At 44.5% G+C, this 25,836-nt stretch overlaps 1 protein-coding gene across 6 annotated transcripts in view; it reads right to left on the bottom strand.

Annotated features, from left to right (window-relative positions):
* Nucleotides 1-25,836, bottom strand: part of NR5A2 (nuclear receptor subfamily 5 group A member 2) — a 137,848-nt gene that overhangs the window by 100,432 nt on the left and 11,580 nt on the right. For 2 of the 6 annotated variants that reach the window (XM_082701959.1, XM_082701960.1), the window contains exons 2-5: nucleotides 25,275-25,412; nucleotides 21,129-21,247; nucleotides 19,432-19,573; nucleotides 16,056-16,702 (exon numbers count right to left, since the gene is read on the bottom strand). In XM_082701959.1, the coding sequence (XP_082558085.1) occupies nucleotides 16,056-16,702; nucleotides 19,432-19,573; nucleotides 21,129-21,247; nucleotides 25,275-25,412 (1,046 nt within the window). Of the gene's footprint in view, nucleotides 1-16,055; nucleotides 16,703-19,431; nucleotides 19,574-21,128; nucleotides 21,248-21,986; nucleotides 22,081-22,270; nucleotides 22,432-25,274; nucleotides 25,413-25,836 lie in introns of those variants that run through there. The other 4 variants (XM_082701964.1, XM_082701962.1, XM_082701963.1 and 1 more) reach the window with 4 other exon arrangements.

Raw genomic sequence — 25,836 nt, 5'->3', positions numbered from 1 at the left:
GGCAGAAGGAGGGAGAAGCAGACTCTCGAGGCGCAGGGAGCCCATTGTGGGGCTGGATCCCAGGACCCTGGGACCATGACCTGAGTAGAAGGCAGACATTTAACTGATGGAGCTACCCAGGTGACCCTACGTTTAACAAGACTTTTCTGTCTTGGGGACCCCTGGGTGGCTCAGTCAGTTGGGTGTCCGACTCTTGGTTTTGGCTCAGGTCATGATCTCAGGGTTGTTGAGACTGAGCCCTCCATCGGGCTCGGCACTAAGCATGGAGCCTGCTTCTCTCCCTCTGCCCTCCCCACCCGGCCCCCACACCTTGGCCACCACTCCCACCAGGAGCTCACTCACTCACTCTAAAACAAAACAAAACAAAACAAACAGAACAAGACTCGTCTGTCTGAATTACTGCAACAAGTTTGGATCTCTTAATGATAGAATATTTTTCGGTTTTCATGAGCCAGCTACTCAACAAGTAATTAGATAAAAAGTTAAGATGTTAAGATCAAGTGGAGAGTGACCTCCTGCTTCAGCTGTACTGACAAACCCAAAGGGAGTAACATATACCCCAGAAGGGTTTAAGTTGCATACAAAACCATGTCTTGACTTCTGTTAAACTCTGAAATGGACTGCTGGGGATGGCAGAAAATCCCTCCCTTTCAGAAGCGCTTGAATTCTGATATGCATAGGTTAGTTTAGCTGTGTTTTCTGGAATAAGAAGAGGGATCACAATAAACCAGTCATTCCCAAAGAGGACATCAAAGGACCAACTCTGGCACCTGCAACTATGTATTCAGGGAGCTTTCTGGAAAATCTGCAGTCCTTGCTACTAGAGATTCTGGTCCCCCTTCTCAATAAATGGCTCTCAATGGCTTAAGCTAAAAACCTATGTCTTCTTGTCTCACCCTTTTCTCCCAAAGCCCTTTCTGGCACATTCTGTCAGCTTTAGTTCAATATGTATCCTGAATCTATCCACTTCTCCCTATCTCCACTGTCATGCCCTCATCGAAGCCACCATGGTATCTCTCCTAGCTTGCTGGATCTCCTACTTTCTTTCAACCCGTTTCCTCCCTGTAGCCTGAGCAACACTTTTATAATGAGGATTGATGGAGTCACTCCATTGTTTAAGATCCTCCTCTAATTTCCTGCTCCAAACAGAATAAAACCTAAGCCCTACATGAGCTGGACCATGTGAAATTTTTCTACTCATCAAGACCCACTTTCCTCCCTCAATCACGAATCTCTAGGCTCACGGGCTTTCCTCATTATTTCCTGAAAACGTCAAGCTAATTTCTACCTCAGGGCTGTTGCACTTGCTCTTCCTGTATCTGCAGATTTAGTGAGCCTACTTCTATACTGATATCTTGAGTATCAGCTCTTCATATCACTTCTCTGATTAAGAGCTCCCTCCCTCCCCATATCCTACTTACTCTTTTATGCTATCAGTTCTCATTATTTTTATTGGCTTGTTTATCATCTGCTTCCATGAGAGTGTGAACACTAATAAAAAAGCAGCGCCCTTGTCGATCTGGCTCACTATAGTATCCCCTGGTCTAGAATAGGACTGGGCAACATACTGGGCATTTAATGAACATATGCTTAATGAAGGAAGGAATAATTCATCAGGTTGGAGCTAGGGCCTAGAACAAGTAATTTTAAAAGCTCATGTGTGATCACTTTAGGTACACTGAGCTAGACAGCTCCCCTTCAATACAGATATAAATTAGAAGGCTGATTTGATGCCATAAAATCAATGAATACAACATGAACAGCAATAGATCAGTCTGAGGTTAAATTGTCCTTTTAAAAACATCATAAAAAAAGTATGTTACACTGCATAAATATTAAAATATCATGATTATTTAAACTAAATACTAAACAAGGACCAAGACCTCAAATACATATATGTCACCAGTAACTGAAATTTACCTAGAGGCAAAAGGAGGGCCCTACTTGAAAGACAAAGGAAGGTAAGTATGTGAAAGATACCAACCATATGCCTTCTTTGCAACAACAGTGACAAAATTTAAGCACCTAAAAAGACAATACTGGAACACACTACCGGCTAAATGCTGGGAAACAATGGAAATTCTATACCAAAACCGAAATCATGAAATAATACAGTACACATAGGTCCATCAGTCACTACGGTCTACACTGGGTTTAAGTCCTCCAAAGAGCTTGCACTACGTTCTGGGCAAAGCTCTCACCATGTGTCATTACTGGACTAAGGCCATGTTTCTCAAGGGTCCTGTCGTCTGTGAGCATTAACTTGTATTTTTCAGTTCAGAAAGAATCTTAAATATCAATGTGAGCACAGTCAGGATCCTTTGCATGCCCATTGCAAGTACTTGCACAAGATTTCCAGGGTAGGGTTTGCCCCTGTATTTTAGTGCTGCATTAATGCCAGTGAGTTCTACTTTAACTGAGGAAAGTGCCCTGGAGGGCTTGATGTGTAAACACGTGAGGACTGCTTTCATTCTTATCTCTAGCAATTCAGCACAGAGATGGACAAACAGGTGAGGCTCACTGAACGTCGAATGAATGAACCAGCGAACCAGTGAATGAACGAATGTCACCGAATCTCACCTAATCCTAAATCACAACAAATTATTCATGCCAGAAGTGTTTGAGGGGCGGCTCGAGCATGTGAGTCAACCATAAAAAGAAATGCTACATCCTAGTGTGTTTTGGTGCTTTTCATAAAGCTACCACCTCACTTGCACCCATCCAAATATATGACTGCACTGAAGTTATGTTTCCAAGATTCCAACATTTCATTGACAAAACCATAGTAGTCCTCAATGCTCCAATAAGATGCCTTCAAAAACACTCATCACAATGAATCCCGAGGTATGAGTGCAAAATATGAATGCTTTTAAAGCAAGTTATTCTCCATGAAAGTGAACTAGAGCTATTGTTTTCACTGTAAATATCTGAAATGATTTGAACCCCATGTAAACAACATTATTGTGCCCAAGCACACCCCCACCCCAGCCCTGCACTTTAATTTACTTAGCAAACAAATCTAGAATTTTTCCTCCAAAGCTGGAGCAAGAATCAATTAAAATATATAATAACATGTTAACTAGCTAATACAGCAGTTAACATTAAGGGGCATTTCAGGCTTCTGAGTTTTTAGCAGCAGACCTGTTCTTTCATTCACTCTCTAAGATCTATAATTGAAAGAATACCACGAGAGACGCCTTTCATCAGGTCCCTGAGTTACATTTCCCACTTTGATAACTGTACAAGGAAAAGCTAAGGCACTTCAAGCTACCCAATTACATTTGATTAGCTGGTGAAAATAATCTAACAGCTTTTCATCACCCAAAGGAAAACTTTTGAAGAATTCTATTGCCAACACTTCTGCACAAACACTAAGTCTGTATCATTATTTTACAAGGGGAAATGTAGTATTTAGTGTGTGTGTGTTTTTTTAATTAGCCAACAAGCAAAGCCTCTTATTCATCGTAACTTTAGATCCAAAGAGCACAACTGCGGTGATCGGATGTATTGCGGTAAAGCAGCATTTGTAGTGATTGCAGAGTAGGTAGGATACGGCAGTCAAAGTAAAACGGGCCTTTGAATGAGCCAACATTTCAGAAAACATGTCTGAAAACAGGATATGCCCTCAAAACTCTGGGATACATACACACAAGATCTGCTAAGGAGAACCACTTGGGTACATATTATTTTCTAGCAAATGAATGTGGGTGTGCCTGTATAAAATCAGTAACGCGAATTAAAAATCATTTAAATCACTACAAGGACTGTCATCTTACCAAAAATATATTATTTAATGTTGCTTCATAGACAAGATGTATGTGGGTTGCCTTTCCGACTGAAGAGTCTGTCTCCCTCTCAGTCTTGAGTGCATTAATCCGGCACATATCCTGTGTTTTTACTGCATCTCCCTCCCATAAAAATATGTTTTTAATTTAAATGAAATAATTATACTACTCTACCAAGTAAAATATTCTGTAAACAGGGTTATTTAGAAATGTGATAGTCAACTCACAGGAGGTGGTCTTGCCGTAGACTTTAAAAACCAACACTATGAACCACTGATGAAAGGCCAGTGACATCCACGCTCCCAAAATGAAAAGGCAGAGGCCAGTGCCATTAAAGGCACCGGTGTGAGGTTACATTCTGCCTCCGCAATGCCCTTATTGCACAATGAAGGACAGACTTTGGACCGATTGGCCAACTCTTCTGTCATGTAAAGAAAAAGCATTCTTACAGAATTAGAAGCTGGATCAAGTCTGGTTGTAAAGTTAATCCTGAAGTTGTGTAAGCCTAGTGACATTTCTAAAAATTCAAGATCGTGTGGTTTTTCTTTCGTCTTCGGAGAGACACTAACAGCAGCAGCAGGACCCCATCGTCCTGCAGACTTCAGATCGCACAGTCTCTGGCTATTCCTTCGGAGCACACCACATACGAAAAATTCTCAGGCTTGCGGTCATGGCAGGTCAAGAGCATATGACATTTGAAGCTCATTTCCAAGGAGGAAGTTAAAAGTGAGGAAAAACATTGGGAACCACCTGTGGGACCGGGTGGAGATTTGGCTAACTAAAACAACTCTGTCAGGCACAGAAACGCTCACTACTACTTGACAACCTAGAATTTTCTAGGTGTCTCTGTATGAGAATTACAGGGGATTTATGCAGTCCCTCTGCTGAGCCTGCAGCCACAGTATCCTCTTCGGATCGAGAAGGCGGACCTGCTACTCCCAGCAGAAGACGCTACTGTATGGCAGTCACCTTGCACCGTGGAGGGACCGGACAGAAGTTCTACCCCTTATCCCTGCTTACACCGCATTCCTAGAACCCATCTACCCAACTGCTTCTCTTGCTTTCTCTATCCATCCTTGGAGAGTTCAGACTGTCCCCCTTGCTCCACATTTCACTTGAAGGAAAAAAGAGATACAACCCAGGACAAGGGGTTAGTAACCATGCGGTCTCTGAGCCACAATGCTGTACCACCTACAGTAGTTCCCTCCCAACCACGGTTTCGCCCTCCCCCAGTGTCGACCCCGTCACGATGCCTACGCCATTCCCCTCACTACATCTCATCACCTAGGCCTCTTTTATCGTCTCCATCACAGTAAGAATGGTGGGTACAATACAGTAAGATATCACAGTTAGAGACCACAGTCACAAAACGTATGACAGTATCTTGTTAGCCTTGTTCTTTTACTATTAGTTGTTGTCAATCTCTTACTGTGCCTAATTTACGAATTATATTTTATCACAGGTATGTGTATGTAGGAAAAAATAGTAATGCTTAGGGTTCAGTCCCATCTGGAGTTATAGGCACCCACTGGGAGTCTTGAAATGAATCCCCTACGGGTGCGGTGGGGGTGGGGGGGGGACATTACTGTGATGCCTTCAGGCACATTGGAGCAGCCAGAGGCATAAGAAGAGAAGGAAGAAAAGTTAAGTTGAGTAAGAGAGAGGTCACCCGATCATGATCCTGAATTCCTGGGATCAAGTCCCGCCTGAAGCTCCCAGCTCACTGGAGCGCCTGCTTCTTTGTCCCTCTCCCTCTGACCCTCCCCATTTTGCGCTCTCTCTCTGGTTCTCTCTCTCTCAAATAAATGAATAAAATCTTTAAAAAGGAAAAGAGGAAGGGAATCCGGACAGAAAGAAAAGGGAGGTGGAAGTGGAGGGGAATGGAGAACAAAGACATGGACACAGAAGGTCAGAGAGTCTGCAGAGAGGCCAGCCAGGACCCCCCACGCCACCGGCAGCCTGAGCTCAGCCTGGCGCCTGGATCACACAGAAGTGCAGACGGAATTGGGTTTTTGGTGCCAGTCATTCAGGAAAGACCCAGAGGCTGGATTAGCTGAGGCACTGCACCGTTGTCGTTCCTGAGCGTGGGTGGTGTTCTTGGGTTAGAGATTAATGACTTTAAAGTGAAGAATAGCTTAAATGCCCCATTTCTATGCAGCCATTCTGCAAATGGATGTTGAGCCCTCCAAGATTTGTATGATCTACTTCCAAGCCGTGGAAGAATAAGTCAGAGCGAAGTCATTCTTCACTTACCTTGGAAAATAAAAAGACCTATTTTACCTCCTAGGTTCAGAGGGCAAAGTCCTTCAAAAGTGTGTTAAGGGGCGTCACACATGAGTCATGTTTTCAGAGGTTTTTTTTACCCATTACCTGACTTTGTCTGACAGTGGATGCTGCATGAGAGAGGACCCAGTAGGCTCAGGGGTTGGGGGAGCTCCAGCTCCCCAACAATGAGGAACACTAGCAGACTTATTATGAGACTCCTGAGGGATCTGTGCACCCCACTGGGCGAGTGCAGGTGATGCAGTGAGCAGGGACCCTGGGGACCCCCTGAGAGCAGGCACGCAGCTGCTTCTGAGCAGGCAGACGAATGAACCTGCTTCTACCAAGTGTGCAGTCAGAGCTCCTGCTGGACACGGGAGGGGCGGGAGCGCGGTGGAGAAGGCCTGCCCAGGTATTCCCCCATTGGGAGCACCACACTGCTACACACCCTCCAGTTACAGTCAGGGGTCACAAATGAAGACTCAGGGGAAGACCTCTGCAGCCAGTGGCAACCCTGACACCCTTCTGATACTATGGTACCAAACTGCTCAGTACTTTTTCTATGATGTCCTCCTCTTTAAAAAAAAAAAAAAAAAGGTGGGGGGTAGGGAAGGGGAGGGGAAGAAAGATGGGGGGGGGGGGCTGGATGGCCTCCTTGGAGGAACATGAGACTTGATCTTGGGGTTTTGAGTTCAAGCCCCTTGTCAGGAGTAGGGATCACACATATTCTTAGGCCAATTTAAGGTAAATTGCTCCATGCAGTTTAAGGGTAACAGAGGTCCTTTAAGACCTGTTGTAACGTAGTATATACAGATATGGGCACAGTAAAAATGGCAACAATCAAATACTTTACAGTTTACCAAAGACTTGCATAAACTTTTTTTTTTTTGAGAAAGAGAGAGCATGCGTGGGGGGGCAGAGGGAGAGAGAATCCCAAGCAGACTCAGTGGAGCATGAAGCCCAATGGGGGGCTCGATCCCGCAACCCTGAGATCATCACCTGAGCTGAAATCAAGAGTCAGACATTTAACCGACTGAGCCCGCCCAGGCGCCCCTACGTTTTCTGTTTCAATGACAGCATTACTACCATGAACTATGCGGCCTGGGGTAGGTCTCTAGGTCTTGGTATCCTCATCTGCATACACAGAATCATCATGTCTGCCTCACAGGGATCAGGTGAGTGTTAAATAAGAGAACACATGTAAAGCACTTAACAACTGTCTGACTCACAGTAAAGCTCAATAAATGGCAACTATTATTATCCTCCATTGTCCACACTCTAGTCAAGGAAAATGGAAGTGCTTTCTGTGACCTTGAGTCTTCCTTAAACTCTCACTCATTCATGTTACCCCAAGCTTTGGATGTAAATTACCTCCCCCAGGTTTTTCCCATATCTTTGCCCTCCCCCCCTTATCCCTTCTTCTTGGAAACCAAACTGATTCAAGTACCCTCATGAATTTTGCTGGTAATAGCAGATTAACTGACTGAAGGGACTGTTTGATTAAAAAAGGAGGCCGCGGGGTGCCTGGTGGGGGGGCAGGCTCCGCTGGTTAAGCATCTGACTCTTGATTTAGGCTTAGGTCATGATCTCTGGGTTGTGAGATCGAGCCCCATACTGGGCTCCAGAATGGGCATGGAACCTGCTTAAGATTCTCTTTCTCCCTCCCCTCCATCTCCTCCCCCCAAAATAAAAGAAAATAAAAATAAAATGGCGGCAAACTTTTACTAATCAAGTAACTCAGTGTTTCTGTGGGCCACTGCGCCCCCGAGCATGATGAAGATCGGGCGGACATACCCTCCATAAAAAAAACATACTGTGTGACAGCAATAGTCCAAGCCTTTACTCAAGCTCTTGCACCTAAGGGAGACCTTTATATCACACTCACTCCACAGGGCTGTCCTAAACAAACCAGAAAATGGCCTGAAAGCCCTCAGTACTACAGCAGGCAAATAGGGAGCACCCAAGGGACTTCTCCCTTCACCATCTGACCTTGAGCACAGCAAGAAAAGTGTCGATTTTCTTCCTATCCTCATTGCTCACAAACACCTGATGATGGCCAGGCCAGTTAAACATGGATTTCATGGGTGTGGTTGGCTATTCTCATGCTCTCCCCATGATTGTAGGAGATAATCAACAGATGAATAGGAACAGGAAGCAAATCGGTGTATGAACAAGCAAAGCCAGTATGAAGCTATAATCATCGCTACTAACACTCCTACCAAATATCCCGGCTTCCCATGGAGGCTGTGTTTGCACGGAAACGACCAGTACCCCACCACACTGAAACCAGGCTTCAGGAAGTTAGAGTCTAAACTGAGTCTGCGGCTTATATAGATGTATATTCACAGAATAAAGAGAAGTTAATACTTTTAAAAAGTAACTACATACCGGGGCACCTGGCTGGTTCAGTCAATAGAGAATGTGACTCTTGATCTCAGGGTCGTAAGTTCGAGCCCCATGTTGAGTGTAGAGCTGACTTTAAAAAAAAAAAAAAAAAAAGGAACCACAATCTACAAGGACAAAAACAAAGATTGACAGAAGCTAAGCAGGGAGAGGCTTGGACCATCCAGGAGCACAGGAGAATTTGAGGAAGTGATAGATTGTTCTATATTCGACTGTACACTACAGAGTGAGTTTAGATAGAAATTATACCTTAATAAAAAGAAGTAGCCCAGAGCAGTTTCAAGGTGCCTGGTGTACTTTCATGACATCCCTGTAAAAAACAGGGAAGGTAGGGGCACCTGGGTGGCTCAGTGTTAAGCCTCTGCCTTCGGCTCAGGTCATGATCCCAGGGTCCTGGGATGGAGCCCCACATCCGGCTCTCTGCTCAGCAGAGAGCCTGCTTCCCTCTCTCCCTGCTACCCTGTTCCCCGCCACCACCCCCCACCCGCTGCTATGCCTACTTGTGATCTCTGTCCAATAAACAAATAAAATCTTTAAAAAAAAAAAATAGGGACGGTAAAGAACGCATGTGTCTGCAGTCAGATGGACACTGTCAGCGACCAACTAAAGAGCCAGCCACAGCAGTCATGGCACTGACTGAGAAGAGTGGATTCATCCACTGGCGCATGAAACAAGAAGGTAAGATAATGGGTTCCTTCACTGATAATTGGCACGCACGCAGCCTACGCTGCACACGTATGAACAAGGAAAGCTGGAATAACAGAAATCTCAACACCATCAACCAGACCAGGTCTGCCTGGAAGAAATCTCAGAAGCAGATGCCTGACACCCGAGGAGACCTGAGAGCCCATCTAAGTCAAACTTGCCAATTCTCTTCCAGTTCCTAAGGTCAGAAGAAAAGTTCTATGCCCACCTCCGGTGCAAGAAAGAAAAGGCTGGATTTCTCATTTCCTTGCAAACCTGTGTAGGACCGATTTACTTTATTCTGATACCTTGTGAAGTAACTGAATTGGTAATAAATGTTTTAATTCACCCTCAGAAAAAAACTCTCTCTTCTGGAATGGAAATCACGCTGAAGTTTGTGTCCTGCATACAGTCTCCTTCCGGAGTGACCACTCTGCATCCAGGGTACATGACATGGCTGGCTGGAACTCTGGGAAGCCACGGGAGCACGTGGAGGGGATGCTGGGGCCGGACAGCAGCGGAATGTGGGGACACACTCTGCAGGTGCTTTCTCTACTGCCCCCCTCACTCCCCGCCAACACACACACACACACACACACACACACACACACACACGCAGAGAAAAGGACTAAGTAAGCTTCCTGAAGACTACAGCTTGAAAATGGGGCAGATCCAACTTAATCTCAGACTAGAAACCTATATTGGTTATGAGAGGTGAACAAAGGCTTGGGGAAAAGGATCTAGAATGTTCAAAATAAATAAATAAAACTCTGCTCAAAAAGCTTCTATGAGGGCGCCTGGGTGGCTCTGTGGGTTAAGGTCTCTGCCTTTGGCTCAGGTCATGATCTGGATTCAGAGTCCAGAGTGCTCACCATTATACCATGGAACTGCGGCTCAGGTCATGATCTGAATTGAGCCCCGCATTGGGCTCTCTGCTCAGCAGGGAGCCTGCTTCCCCCACCCCCTCTGCCTACTGTGATCTCTGTCTGTCAAATAAATAAATAAAATCTTTAAAAAAAAGAAAGAAAGAAAAGAAAAGAAAGCTTCTATGATGGAGAAGGAAGAGCAAAAGGAAGGTTTAATCCTACCCCAGCCTCCACGCTTTAGTCAAAACCATGCTTAGAAACTGGCTTCGGCATGGCTGAATTCCTTTGGCACAAACTCCCTGAGTCTCTGAGACCTATTTTCCACAGAAATGCTAGTTATGTGTTTCAGTCAGGATTAATTTAGATTTTTTTTTTATTCCTACATGTATCAGAATCATTCATCGAGGGCAAGTTCTTATATATCCATTCCCAGAATCCTCTTAAGACATCTGGTCTCATTAGAAGATCAAATAGATCCTCCAGATTCATTAGTTGTTCAACAAAGTGGGAATTAGTTTCTTACTGCTCTTGTGTTTGTGAGATATTTAAGACCCAGATGAGAGAAAAATAACAAAGAAAACATACAATCTTCTTGACTCACAAAGACAGGTCTTTCAGCAGCGAGAGGAGGTCTTGAATTTGCTCTTAGTTTCAAAAAACCAAGAGGAAAAAAGTCAGAGTATCGGCCATCATACGACAGATTGGGTTTGAAGATTAGAAGGTGTGTCGGATTTAGGACATTACCTCAGAAAACACTTCTTTTATAATTAGTGGCTCTTCTAGCACCTGACTGCAATCTTGTATTCTCTGTCTTTTCACAAACGTACATAAAATGGAACCTATGCTGAACATGCCAGGCATCAAGTAGAACCCAGGATGTAACTGTATTTAGCCATTTTAACTGCTGAGCACAGCCCATGTGTTGTTGCTGTACCAGATTCTCCCAGCAGAGTCCACTATCTGTGGAGGGTAAGTATGAACGAAGGTTCTGGACATGCTTTCATTGCTCAGAAGTGCTAGCTGGTAGATCCACTCTACTGAATGAGATCCCAGAGGCCTGGAAGAATTATTGTAGCTTTCTAACGTGACTCATTCACTCCCCAGGGGTCTTCTGGGCTCAGAGAAAATCTGTCTCACTGATTATTAGTGATTTGGTAATTGGATGGTAGTGATGGACTTCTGATAACCTAGAGATTTGCTTTAGCTTCACTGGCAAAGACCTGTGTTTTCAGAGTCAAAGGTTACACTGCCTATTTGTGTGTGTGTCTTGGGGGTGGGGAGGGGTCTGTACAAAGTACTGCTTTTCTGAACCTGAGTCTGCCAGTCCCAATTCTGACATCTGCTAGCTGTATCATCCTGAGCAAGTCTCAAGTCCACTCCTGCCTCGGTTTCTTCTTCTGCCTAAGTGAGAGGTGGGTCAAATGATCTCCACCATGTCTTCAAACTCTGGAAAATCTGGTTTCTAGGCCTGGAATATCTTTTGATGCACCTGTGCAGTTTTGAAAGGTACTGGTTTCACAGTATTAATTTCATCGTTCTCATGTCAGTATTTTGGATTGGAATTAGAACTGTCCCTTACAGGTGTATAGAAAAACCAAGCAGCTCATTTAGAAGTCCCATATCCCTTCTTCCCCAATCCTCTTCCAACTCTGAAACTGCACAGTTTCTATAAGTATATGGTCTTTTTTCTTCTTTTGCCATTTATGAGATATTACATGAACTGTGAGGTTGGGAGTTGTTAATTTCCCCTTCCTCATTACAGTTATTTTGAACAGGAACAAGAATATCTTTTTTGCATCTTGTGGCCCTGTAGAAAAACAAAACAACCCACCGAATTCCCTCTGGCTCTTCTGTTCCCTTAAACAGTAAACAAATGAAATCTGTATTCTCTCCTTTTATACATGGTAGAGGATGTAACTTGTCCTGGGATAGTGAGCAAGGGGTCATTTGCAAAACTGCCTTATTATCCTATTACTCTCCAGGAACAAACATGTGAGTTTTCATCTTGGGGTCATAGAGATATAAGCAATCTGCCCCACTTGATGGGTAATTTGTTGTGAACTTAACAAGAAAAAGACAAAGGTTTAAAGGGGAGCGCCTGGGTAGCTCAGTGGGTTAAGCCTCTGCCTTTGGCTTGGGTCATGATCCCAGGGTCCTGGGATCGAGCCCCGCATCGGGCTCTCTGCTCAGCAGGGAGCCTGCTCCCCTTCCTCTCTCTGCCTGCCTCTCTGCCTACTTGTGCTGTCTATCAAATAAATAAATAAAATCTTTTAAAAAAATTATATATAAATATATTAAGGGGGGGATTGATCTTCCCAAAGGACTATTTAAAAATTACCACTTTTGCAGGAAGATAGGGTGAGGACTGGGCTGTAGGCTTTGGGGATGTGTTGAAGGCCATGCCAGAGGCAAGAGGACTTTTCAGGACTTGCACTTAACAATGCCGTGTAGGCAAGACCCAATGGATGGCTTACAGAACCTTCCCCTGAGCAACGTTTCTTGAACTGCAGGTTATGCCTCATCAGTGGGTCATGTAATCAATTCAGTGGGTGATGACCAGAAATTTTTAAAAACATGAAGTAAGGGGCGCCTGGGTGGCTCAGTGGGTTAAGCCGCTGCCTTCGGCTCAGGTCGTGATCTCAGAGTCCTGGGATCGGCCCCGCATCGGGCTCTCTGCTCAGCAGGGAGCCTGCTTCCTCCTCTCTCTCTGCCTGCCTCTCTGCCTGCTTGTCATCTCTCTCTGTCAAATAAATAAATAAAATCTTAAAAAAAAAAATGAAGTAAATCAGATTAAAGCAGAACAGAGTAGAAAATATCAGAGTGCACAGCATGGAGAAGGTCATGTAATGTCCAGTCAAACTCTGGTTTGTTTCGTGTGTGTGAGAGAGAGCGAGCTTTGGTACACCAAGTTCCAATGTAAAATAAAAATTTTCTGCAGGTTGTAGTTTAAAAACTTGAAAGCCGCTGTCCTGGAGAAATACCATGGTGATGCCCATGTTTCAATGTTGGCTTCCAACATCCTGCTCTATTTTGTGATAAATTTATAAACAAAAGGAAAAGGAATTCTTCCAAGTGTGAATAGTCACCTTCTAGCTCTGTATTTAAACTGCCCAAGTTATTCTAAATTCTACTTTTTCTTCTCTGAAAAATGCTTACATTGAATTACTCTTTTCAATGCAAGCCCACACCCCTAATGTTTGTACTTTCTTTCCTTTGCTTTTTTTCAAATCATCTTCTTATGAAAGACTGATAAATACGTTAAACAACAGTATAAATGACTGATAATGCTTTAATATGCCCCATGCCCAAAGGATTTGTGCTTCAGGCAAATATGAAACCACACACCCTATAAAAGAATCTTGTAGAATTTAGCGGCAGGGGTAGGAAAAGAGAAATCTGGAGAGGAAGAGTGCTTTCTCAGCACTCTTAAAATCCTACCTGTGGCTGTCTATATTCCCTTCATAATGTTTCCTTTTTTGACAAGTAAATGATATACATGATTTCTTCCCCTGTGGATTTGTGAAATGCAACTTCAGCTGTCTTTTTTAAATAGGTATTTATGAAACTGCCTTTTTTTTTTTTTGGAAGATTTTATTTATTTATTTGACAGAGAGAGATCACAAGTAGGCAGAGAGGCAGGCAGAGATGGGGGAAACAAGCTCCCTGCTGAGCAGAGAGCCTGATGAGGGGCTCCATCTCAGGACCCTGACATCATAACCTGAGCCGAAGGCAGAGGCTTAACCCACTGAGCCACCCAGGTGCCCCTGTGAAACGGTCTTATAAAATCTTTGAGAGGAAGTATTTTTCGTCTTACTCAACTTTGTATTCATCGTACACCCAACTTACTGTCTGGCAAATTTTATGTCCTCAATTAGTCGTAGTTAGGACTGTTTATTATAGAATTGTACTACTGTCTACTCTGTAACATACATGGTAATATTGTTTCCCAACGTCAAACTAGGAAGAAAGCAGAACTTCTTGCTTTTATGCTGAGTATCAGATAGTATTATGCAATGCCTCCATACGCTTGTCATAAAACCACAGTAATCGTAATTTTAAAAGAACACTAATTTACTGAGTATAAAATATATGTCAGACTCCCTGTCCTAGATATATTTTCCGCACGTAGTCTCCTTTCTTCCTTGCAAAACCTCTTCAGTGAAAGTACTGTTATGCCCTCCATACCACCCCTGCACATAAACACCACAGGGACAATTTAACAAATGGGGAAACTAAGCCTAGAGATTAATATCTTGCCTATGAAGACAGTTATTAAGTCATAGCAAACAAAGCTCTAACTCCAAGAAAGTCCATCTGCCTGCAAAGGTCGGTCGTGCTTTCCTCATTGTTACATTTCTTAGTGTTGTATCTAAAATTATCATTTTTGGGGTGCCCGGGTGGCTCAGTGGGTTGAACCTCTGCCTCTGGCTCAGGTCATGATCTCAGGGTCCTCTGAGATCAAGCCCTACCGGGCTCTCTGCTCGGCAGGGAGCTTGCTTCCCCCCTTCTCTCTCTCTGCCTGCCTCTGCCTACTTGTGATCTCTGTCTGTGTCGAATAAATAAATAAAGTCTTTAAAAAAAATAATCATTTTCATTTTCATTTCAGATACCTTACCAGCCATCTGAAGAACAAAGCTGTGACTTTAAGAACACCAGGAAGTTTCCTTTGTTTTTGTTTTTCATGAAAAACACTTTGATTATCACAGAGTGGTTGTTACATACCCAGAAAACACCTGGCCAGACTGTGCTAACTCAATGCATTCTGCTTGTCCTCTGCACTTAGGATCTATCTCCACTTTCTGGCCTCTTTAAATGGAGAGATAAAGGACAAGAGAGTTAAGAGTTGGATACATCAACAGTGCTTACAACCTGGTGGTGGTGTTCTGTCAACTTCTTTGGATCTGCTCAGGTCATTTTTTTTGTTTCCCTGTAGAAATCGCAGTGCTTAGTAAAGACTGCTATGAAAAGCACTATTTCCCATTTGCACACAGCCTTCATATTCCCTGCTCCATCTAAAAAGACAGTTTTTAACAGCTGCCCTTTACACTGAAAGTCTGCTTGGTACTGTCCTTCTCTCAAAGAGTTTTCAATCTCCTCCAAAAGTCCTAGGTGTTCAGAAACCACAGTCTTTCAGCAGCCATGTCTAGCCCTATGACAGTAAAAGGAAGAAACTGATTTTGCAACAGACAGACTGGGAAATCAAATTCCAGGATTCACCTTTGCTCTTAAAACAGAGAATGAAACCACTGACTCCCAAAAGTGCTTTGGTAGCTACTTTTGGATTCCGAACTTCCGTATCACTCTCCCATATTAATTCAGTCTTAAGTCTCAGGAAATAAAATAATTATGTAGTTAAACAGAGATCCTTACACAAACACGTACTGTGTTTACAATGTACCAATCCATTAAAATCAACGACAGACACTGATTATGAGAACTAAACCCGAGCCAAGTGGACTAGCACTCACCATTTGCCCAATCCCCATCCAATGACAGTAAACATCCTATTGGAATCTGCTCCGAAAACAAAGGCTTTACCAACCTAATGTCAGGGTAAACAGGTAGTAAATACCTATTTGACACTAGTAGCCAGTGGTATCATTTTCATTCTTCAGGGTCTAAACACAACTAAACACTGGCATTTTTTCTTTTAAACTGGCACCATTATAAGATAAAAGCCTTATATTTGGTATTTTTAAGTTCACAAGATGCCAGTTCACACTGACTTAAATTTTCTAGCCATAAACCAACTGAGTTAAAGGAAGTAAGTAAAGACATTCTGTTATTCAGAAAAACAAAAACAAAAACAAATGTCCTACACTTTCCATGACATGCCAGCCCCCCCCCCCCCAAAATCAAGAGCTACACAGAATAAAGGCCCATCACGTTAAGCGGCGAAAGTCTTGACATCAAGGTCATAAGATTCTTCTACTCTGTAAATCATACGAAGAAGGAGGGAAAACCTATTTTCAACACCAAGAATATACAGTCATCAGGAACAGAGTGAGGTCTCTCTCAAAAGGAGGATTTTAAGCTGTAATAGCTCATGACATACCTTAAGTTCTCTGAAGAAGATACTACTCCTGGCCCACTCAACAATGGAGAAAAGGGTCTGATCAGCCATTTTGCACATAAGCCCAAACGTGCTCAGCTTTTCATGTTTGCTTCGGTTAGCTTGTTCTTGCTGCAAATAGGCCATGATTTTGGCCTGGACTTGAGGCTCATCTGGCTCGCACTTCAGAAGTTCCACTATCAGATGTGGGATGCTTGCCGGGGAGCTGGTCTGGTAACTATCCATGTAGGAATAGCCCATGATTGACTCTGGTGAGCTGGTGTAGGGGTCTGGGTACTCGGACTTGATGGCCCGGCTGGGAAAGTGACCATAGGTTTGGTAACCTTGCAGGCTGCCGTGAGGGGGCATTGTCATGCTGATGGGGGATGTTACGAAGGGACTTCGGTCATAGTCTGTAGGAGGCAAGGCAGCGTGGTTCAGAGGTAGGCCTTTAGAGGCAGAATGCATGTTCTGAATTGCAGAAGAGATGGTGAGCTCAGAGGGCATTGCTTGGATCACCTGAGACATGGCTTCTAGCTTAAGTCCATTGGCTCGGATGAGGGCTTTTTTCTGTTGCTTTAGGGCCCTGTCTCTCTTGTACATTGGCCCAAATTTATTCCTTCCTCCGCGCATTCGGTCAGCCCTTACCGCTGTGGGGAAATTAAAAAAAAAAAAAAAAATGGAGTAAGGGTATAAATAAGATGCAAATTATTAGCATTCTCTGTTATCTCCAGGTATCTAGTGTTTAGGTGGGTGGCTGTTTTCATTACAACAGCCCACAAAGATTCCCGCCCCCTCCACCACTAAAAAAAGCCATTTTTAAAATTATTTCCTCTTTAAATGTTTGTCATGAAAAAAATATTTTGGATGCATAGGGACACAGTAATCCTTTTATAGACGGTGAGGGTTTTGTCATTTTTGCTACCTACAGGGCATGCTAGATTGCTAAGAGAGAGTTCAGTTTCTATTACACCAGTTATGTTGGAATTCTCTTGCAGAAACCCTAAGAGGAAAAAATTAAAAAATCAACCCTTTTCTCCATTAAATTGTTGTATCTTCCCCTACAGTGTCTTCCTCCCTCAAAGTCGTTTTGACTAATTTGCTGCAAAGGACAGGGTACATACTCGTCCTGAAAATTATTTTCACCTGGACTTGATGAACACACATCAGATAACCACTCATTATTGTTTTTAATTTAAGCAGAACTGGACATAATTAAGCAAATTCATTTCAGAAGCTGTCAAGACAGTCTACCATCACAGTGCTGTGTGGAATCTGGGACCATGTAGAATAAGTGAGTTAGCAGTTGTCTCCAAGCCCACCGTGGCCAATGGCCATTAGACAGAAACCAGCGACCCCTGATAGCTTCTGACTTGTTGAAATTGCTGGAGGTTAAGTTTTTGAACTTTTTATCTTAGGATTAGTATAGCATTAAACATTCATTGTGAATTCTAGGTTATCTAGAATATTGCACATATTTTCCATCTGGATGATAATTTATTGAATATTCTACTTTCTCATATCACTGCTAAAGAAGTATGGTTACACCCCACCAGTGACTTACAGTTAGTAATACTTTTTAAGGTAAAGAAATGCAACCTTTTCCTCTCATTAAAAAAAAAAAAAAAAGAAAGAAAATGACATCATATGAAACCACAACATTTACTTGTGTGTGTTATGTTTTTTTTTTAAGCAGCCTCCATGACCAACCTGAGGCTTGAACTCCCGACCCCCAACATCAAGAGTCGTGTGTTCTACCAACTGAAATAGCCAAGCATCCCACAATGTTTACTCACTGACATTTTATCTTTTGAGTCTCATGCTACAGTATGCATCTCCCACAATATTTTGCTGTTTGAAAAATAATAAAGTGATTGATAATAAAGAAATTAGTGAGCATTTCTTTCTTGATCTCTTAATCTCTTCTTAACAGCAATACAGAGGGGTGCTTGGGTGGCTCAATCAGTTAAGCATCTGCCTTCACCTACATCATAACCCATGGTCCTGGGATTGAGCTACAGAGTGGGCTTTCTGCTCAGCAAGGAATCTGCTTCTCCCACCCCTGGCCCATGCTCTCTCTCTCTCTCTCTCTCTGTAATAAATAAAATCTTAAAAAATAAATAAAATAAAAGCAATACAGAGTTAACAGTTCTAATGATAACCAAAGTGGCTACTTCTATTGGAAAAGAATCTATTAGCAACTCAGCAGGTTTATTTGAAATCTTTGGAACATTTTGATCAAGTATGAGGGCCCCATCACAAGGAAGCTTCACACATAACTAGCCTGTGCCTCGTTGATCATTAAAATGCACTCCTGTATCCGGCACGTTAACAGTGACACATAACCTTTATTATTACTAGCGTTAATCTGTGGAGGCTAAGAAACAGAAACCCCATGAACTACACACTATCTCCAGCGGCTACATATTAACTTTCTTCCCTGCCAATCTGGACATTGTTTTAAGTAGCAGCTCTACTCTCAAAACATAAACTCTAACCTGGTTTCTGGGGAGCCACTATCTTATTCCTGTCAAACCAATGCTACTGATTTAATAGTTCATTATTTTTCACATTTCCTACTTTTCAACTTCATTTCATAGCCTTCGTCATTATCTTAAAAAAAGAAAGAAAGAAAGAAAGAAAGAAATGTGCTTTCCCACACTATCAAAATGATACTCTCTACATGAGTAACTCCATTGCACAATTAAAACTTTAACTCTTGGGCACCTGGGTGGCTCAGTGGGTTAAAGCCTCTGCCTTCGGCTCAGGTCACGATCCCAAGGTCCTGGGATCGAGCCCCGCATCGGGCTCTCTGCTCAGCTGGGAGCCTGCTTCCTCCTCTCTCTCTGCCTGCTTCTCTGCCTACTTGTGCTCTCTGTCTGTTAAATAAATAAATAAAAATCTTTAAAAAAATAAAACTTTAACTCTTGCTCAGGAGTCATAAAATTAATCATAACAATTGTGACAAGTAAATAATTTAAAAGATTAAAATCAGACATTTACTAGAGCATCCTGATTTGAAAACTTGAGTATTCTTTTTTAATTTTTGCAAATTTTTAAACCTTGCTCTCAGTTGAATCACTATAGTCTTGTGTTCATATAACCTGGCCTTTTTAGCATCATATCCATCTGCTCCCCAAACTCTAAAAAAAGGTAGGAGGAGGGGAACCCCGATTATTTAAGTTTTTTTCCTCGTAGATTTCACCAGTGTCTAAATGACACTCAGGCTTCTCTGCTGACAAAACATAAAAAAGATCTCACATTACTGTCCACAGTTACGTCTAGGAAAATAATGTTACCATATTTTAAGTACAGTGTTATTTTAAATCCTATGTCCTTGGAGAGTTTTAACAGGCAGTAGTCTTTAGAAGAAACTTACCTTCTAGCTTCATTCCAACACTTAGACATTTTTGAAATCGACAGTAAGGACAACGCTTTCTTTGTGTTTTATCAATTTGGCAGTTCTGGTTTTCTATGCATGTGTACCTTTTATTATTTTGGACTGTTCGCTTAAAAAATCCCTACAAGACAGAGAAAATAGTGAGGCATATTAAAAAATCTAACACCCGTCTCTTCCATTGTTTCATTTTAAGGAAATCACCAATAAATCTTTTTGTTGAACCAATGAGCCCTTCCGTGGTTCTGTGGTTTGTTTCACATTTTAACAAGATCAACCCTCCAAAACAGTACCCGGCCAAAGTGGAGATTTTTCTAGCATCTGAGTTTATTCCTAGAATTCTATCAAATCTCAGGGAGATTTGGATACACATCATTTCATCTCAACAGTTAGAGAAAAACACATTCTATATGGACCAGTATTTAAAAATAATAATAATAAAGAAAGAAAGAAAAAGCAGATCTGTTTTCTTATTAACCCCGTATTCCAGATAAGGTACTCATGGAGATCTGCACTGTTTGTAAGCAGTCTGATAAAATTTTAGTGGCAAACTATGGTAAAGTAACAGTGGAAAAACAGAATAGCAAAAAACCCCACATTTTCTACAAATGTCAGCACTAGACAGTTAAGAGCAAAAGGATTTAAAGAGTAAAATGGGGAAGTGTTCATAATTCCACTGGAATACATTCAAGTTGGGGAACTCTGTGTAAAAAAAGGTGAAACTAATGGAAAAGAAAAGCATGTGTAACAGAGAGCTGAACTTCAGCACAGTGTGTTTTCCTTATACTGCACCCAAAAGAATTCATCAAAAACAAATTTTGTAGCTTCATAATACAGTACCAGCTTTACCAAGATGGTACATTCTTTATGTTTATTCTACTAGCCATAAAGTGAAACAATCTTACTTTGTTATAAAGAATGAAAGGGCTTTCCTGGCAGTGGTTTAAGTATTTGCAACTGAGCTTTCTACTCTAAAAAATGTTGAAAAATAGCAAGTTATCAAGTTGACAGGGAATATATTAAAAAAGTCTGAGATAAATTCTTGATGTATGGTTGAGATTATTAGGAACAATAGAGTACATTTTACGTATTAAAATTTCTTGCATTTAAATAGGTCATATAATTTATTTACGAAAGCCACACTTACTATAAACTGAGATGTGGTTTCTGATTCTTTATGATATAAATTTCAAAAAATCTTAAAAATTGTTTTTGGAATAAATCAGGGTAAAATCACACAGTTGAGAATTTAGACTTTTATCTGTGGATAAAAAATGCTTAGACTTGCAGCACAGAATACTCTGAAGTTAAAATATATTTGGGAAATATTTTGTCATGTTCTCTCTCAAGAACAACGATGCTTTAAATATATATAAGTCAAGCAAAATCAATATTTAGGACTGTTAGAAATAGAAGTCTTTCTACAGATACATCACTTTACTACAATAAAATATTTTAAAGCCATGAGACTGGCAAAGTTTTCTAAACAGCATAAATTTTTTTGCCTTTGGAATTAAATCAAACACATATTTCAAAGAATCATCTCCCTAAGACTAACTCTTTCTCTCATTTTTAATTGAGTCCAAAAAAGACAGCCTTAATTTAGCTTTAAAAAGGATTCCAATGGTTTATTTTGGTTCTGAACCTTATATTTGTCAGGTAGCAATGCGTAAGCAAACCTTGCAGCTTTCACAGGTGAGGAGCCCGTAATGGTATCCAGACACTTTATCCCCACACACTGGACAGAGCTCTTCAAGATCTTCATCATAGGAGTAATTCACCATTTTAAACTGAGACACTGAAACAAAAGAAATGTATATACATAGCTAATTAATTCACTCGGTAGGTTTTTAATCCTGCAGTGAAAAGCATTTTGGTAACTGGTGGGCAAATATTGCAGGTAAAATATAAAATAAAAGTATTTTTTCTTCCAGATGTACTGAAAAACTATACAATGAAAGTACAAGATCTTCTGGATTCCACAAACGTGCCCTTCCTATTTTTTAACTTAAAAAGAATTAACTTAAAAAGACTTTAGCTTAAAAAGAATTCCAACTTCTTTTGTTAAGAATTTTAAACAGACCACTGTTGAACACAGCTCATAACTGCAAAGCAGCCCGTCAGAACAGAAACACGAATTGCAGAAAGTAACAATTTAGAACTTTTTAAACTTCCTGAAGTTAAGATCCAAAAATGTCACCTTTGCCCAGGACAGAGGAACACGTACACACATTCTCCCACTCCTGAACTAAGTTTGCTGTAAGTATACGTCGCTCAGCAGGAGAGCAACAGCGATTTGCAAACACTTGACGGAGAACGTGAAGCCCCAGAAACCTGCTTTCCAGAAGCAGCCCCACTTGAACCACAGCCTGCTGCTCCCTACGTGCAAATCTGTTAGATTAATAGAAACATTCAGCTCGGTATTGACAGGGCTCCTGTTCTGGATACTTTCATCTCTTCGCACTCAGAAATCTCCTGTAAAAACAGAGAAGCAAAAGAGACGCCGGGCAGAGAGAGAAAAAGGAAAAGATACCCACGAGGGTTTGGTTTCGTCGCAAAGTATTAAAGTCCTGTGATAAACTTCACATGTTTCCGATAATCAGTGCAAAATATAAACACCTCGGGATCGCCCTGTTAAAGTTAAACAGAAATCAGGCCGTGGGTCCGCGCGGCTCACTGCGGGGATCGAGTAACCGCCTTCCGCCGGACGCAGCCCCGCGAAGGCGCCTTTGCAGCCAAAAGATGGATAAACTATGCACAGGAAGGACAGCGGCCAGGAGACCCCAGATAATACCTGATCTAGTCCCTTCCTGATACTCACGTGGGGCCAGGTCTCGGAGGGCGGACGCAGCGGGTACCTGCGGTGAGGGTCAGGTCCGCGCAGCCCGGCACTCTAACCCGCCCGGGCACCTTCCCGTGAAACCCCGGGGTGCACTCGCCTCTCGCCCCTTGCTCGGCTACACACAGGCGCACTACAGCAGAGTCGAGTTTAAGTTAATCAGTGGCATTTGCAGGGGGCGGGGCGGGGGGGGGATGGGGAACCGACGGCCGGACAGAAGTTTCCTCTGATTTGTTTACCAAAAAGGAAAGAGAGAAAAGAGCCCCCACCGCATCCCCAAAGTTCCCGGCCACTCCATCACCATACTGTGGCCTCTTCGACAATGACTCGTTCTTTTTCTTTATTCTTTTTAAAAATAATGTTCTTTTTCTCTTTATGGATTCTGCAGGCCCCCCGGAAAGGGCCTTGGGGAGGTGAGGTCACTTGCACCACTTGGAGGCTGAGGGCCGAGCACCGACCGGCTGAGTTTGAGACCTCTCCTCCCGAGCCACAGAGCCGAGGTCTGGGGCTTAAACCCGAGTGAGTTAGCCAGAGTTTGGGGATGGGGGTGGGGTCCCGGTGAATGATGTTCCGGTAGAGGCTAGTGTCTGGGCTCCGTAAGATAGAAGTAAAGAGATGCTGAGCGCAGTCCTCCCAGCGGTGCCAGCCGCGCTCGGGGTTTTGGGAAGCTGAGGTTGTGGGGGAACTGAAGGGTCGAGAAGTTCGTTTATAGCCCATCTCTCCCCCAAACCTGTAACTATTGCTTTGTGGTGTGTTTTGGGGAAAACTGTACTTGACTGTTTTTACTCTCCCAACAAAGTCAAGTCTAAACTTCGCACCCAAGAGGCACTGCGAGGCAAACGTCTGCAGGAGGATTCGGTGCCCACCTCGGGATTCCAACCCCCTAAAAGACCGGGGATGGGCGTGGAGACCCTCTTGGACAAAGACAGGGTCCGTGTGGGCAGAGAGTCGCCACTGTGCAAGACAGGGGCACCTTTCAGAGTTTCCCAGGTGCTGTACTCAAGCAGGCGTTTGAAGAACGGAATCCGTTAGGGCAGAAAAGCCCCAGTCTTAAGAAAGTGAAGAGGACGGCGGGGCCTTGTAAAGCTAGGGTCGTGGAGGCACGAGGAAAAATTCCCCCTAAGTTGCAAGCGCTATGCTGTCCCGAAACCCAGTGGCTGGTCCTCTTTCTGATCGGACTAGGGCGCGGCCCCCGCTGAGACCAGAGCAAGCGTGTTAATGGGGTCGAGTCCCCAAGGGCTCCCCTCGGGGTGTAGGCCGCATGGCCTAGGGGGAAGTAGTGCCCTGGCCCTTCCCACGCTGTCTTCGAACCCGGAGCTGATCGAGCAGCCGGCGGCTTCTCCTGAGCCCTGGCCACAACGGAGGGCTAACTTTCTGCTTTGGGGCAGCAGATCGTGTCAAGAACGCCCCTCCCGAACTTTACAGGGAAAATATTACAGTGGCATTTCCTTCCCATGTCCCCCGCCCCCTGAACCCTTATTCTTGCCTCCCCTACTTCTTGATCCAGCGTTTCTCTGAGTGTCTTTTCCCGAGTCTCAGAAACGCGCGCGCCGGAACGAGCAGCAGAAACTTTCCTTTTGCACCCAAGATCGCGCTGGCCTCACGGGCGCCCAAAGAGTAGACCCTCTCCGCAGCTGGAGGCGGAGGGTTCCGAGATCCGACTCCCGGCGCGGGTGTCCCCCACGTCCTGCGTTCGCGGGAATCCCAGGCGCCGGCGAGAATGCCTCTTTGGGCCAACCGGGTTCCTCCAGCAGCCAATCCTCAAGTTAGTCTCAGGGGCCACAGCCCCCAGGGTACTTCCACAGCCCTTCCTGGAGGCTTGGAGGGACCCCAGGATCATGGAGGGTAAGCGACCCCACAGGTACAACGCACGTTTTGCCGCCACCCCCTTTCCCCCAGCCCAGCCGGGCGACGTCAGGGTCCCCGGGGCCGAGGGCTGCAGGCGCGCCGCCTGTCCCGCACCGCGGCGTGCACCAACCCCAAACTCTGCTCGTACTCTGCTCTCAACACCTCCCCGGCCCTTTCAAGTTCGCTCAAGGGGATGGCAGGAAGCGTCCCGGGATCACAGGCCCGCCTGCCCGCACATCCTGCGCGCTGGAAGGGGCGAGGATGGAAGAGCACCGGTGACTTTTCCTAGCATTGTTCCCTCCCCGGCCCAGAGCAACTGCGATAAACTTCTGAAGGGCTCATAGAACCAGATGTAGAGTCGCTGTTTTGGAACGCGGCAAAAAAAAAAAAAAAAAAAAAAAAAAAAAGCCAGCAGAGTTTGCTTTTTTTGTTGTCAGCAATCAAGAGCTGGGAAAACAAACAGGACTTCCATATTCCCAGCTCCCGGACTGAAGCGGAGTCATTAAGCTACACCGCTGCCCCCCCTCCCTCAACTAACTCTGCAATATCCACGCGGAAGATGGGATTGGGCTAACTCTGGATGTCTTCAGTTCTGTCTGCAGTTCTGAAGCTGTCCCAACTACAGCCGGCTCCAAGGGTCCGCATGGGCTTTTTGGGGGTGCCCACATGCATTCTAACGCCGCTAAGACAAACTTTTCCGGGGTCATCTTCTCTTTCTGTAATTGGCTTTGCTAGGCAGGGTGTTTTTCCTCCACACAAGAGCACTGATTAAAGTTCCCACCGATTCAATGACCGAGAACCTGCTCCGGTTTCCAGTGCGGAATTCCATTTCTGAGAATGATCATACTATTCTTAAGTATCTTTAGCCTGAAGCTGTGCCCCCTCCTCGGGTTGCCATAGAGCTCGAAGCCTCTCTTTTCTTAATTAGAAGCGGCCAATTAGGCATCGCTTGGAAAACCTCCGCCCCGCATTGTTCAAGAACCATAAACTTTTATGCCCGTCCCTGGGGTGGGGGCCTGTCGCCCGCGCGCTGCCCCATAGCCCAGCGGCCGCGAGGGGGTGGGCAGCTGAAGCCCGCAGGGCGAGCCCGGGGGTGCCGTGGCCGTGGGAGCCGGAGCGCCGCGCAGCGCCTCCTTACCTTGCATGTTTTCCGGCATCTGCCCCTGTTCCCCATGCGATCGAGCCAGTCCCAGGGCTTCTGTCTCCACTTTGGGCAGCATGACAGGGCGGCCGCGGACGGGGATAGGGGGTCCGTGTCCGTCCGGAAGCCCAGCACCTGGACACGGGCAGCACAGATTCAACTCCGGCGGCAAAAAGGGAGGGGCGACTGGGGTACTTGCTCACCCACGCGCTCGCAGGAGCGCGCCTCTTCCTCCTCCCAGGGCCGCGGGTCAGGACCCCTGAGCCCCGTCCAGTCTCGCAACTCCGGAGCCGCCCCCAGGCCGCTGGGAGGAGATGGCGGGCTAGAGATGCGGTGAAGACTGCGCCCCGGCGCCTTGGTTCGGCTCGGCGAGGGCGGAGGCGGCGGCGGTGGCGAGGGCGCAGCTGCCCGGGGCGCGGATCCGTGTGCGGCCGAGCTCCGGGAGGGCAGCGGAGGCGGCCGCGGAGCTGCTGCTGTTGCTGCTGCTGCTGCCGCCGCGGCGGTGCCGCTGCAGCCGCTGCTCCCGGACGGCTCGGGAGACTTCTCCCCCTCCCTCCAC

The sequence above is a fragment of the Mustela nivalis genome (assembly GCF_964662115.1).
Source record: "Mustela nivalis genome assembly, chromosome: 16".
In the NCBI taxonomy this organism is placed as follows: Eukaryota; Metazoa; Chordata; class Mammalia; order Carnivora; family Mustelidae; genus Mustela; species Mustela nivalis.
This window is presented reverse-complemented; position numbering and strand designations above follow the sequence as displayed.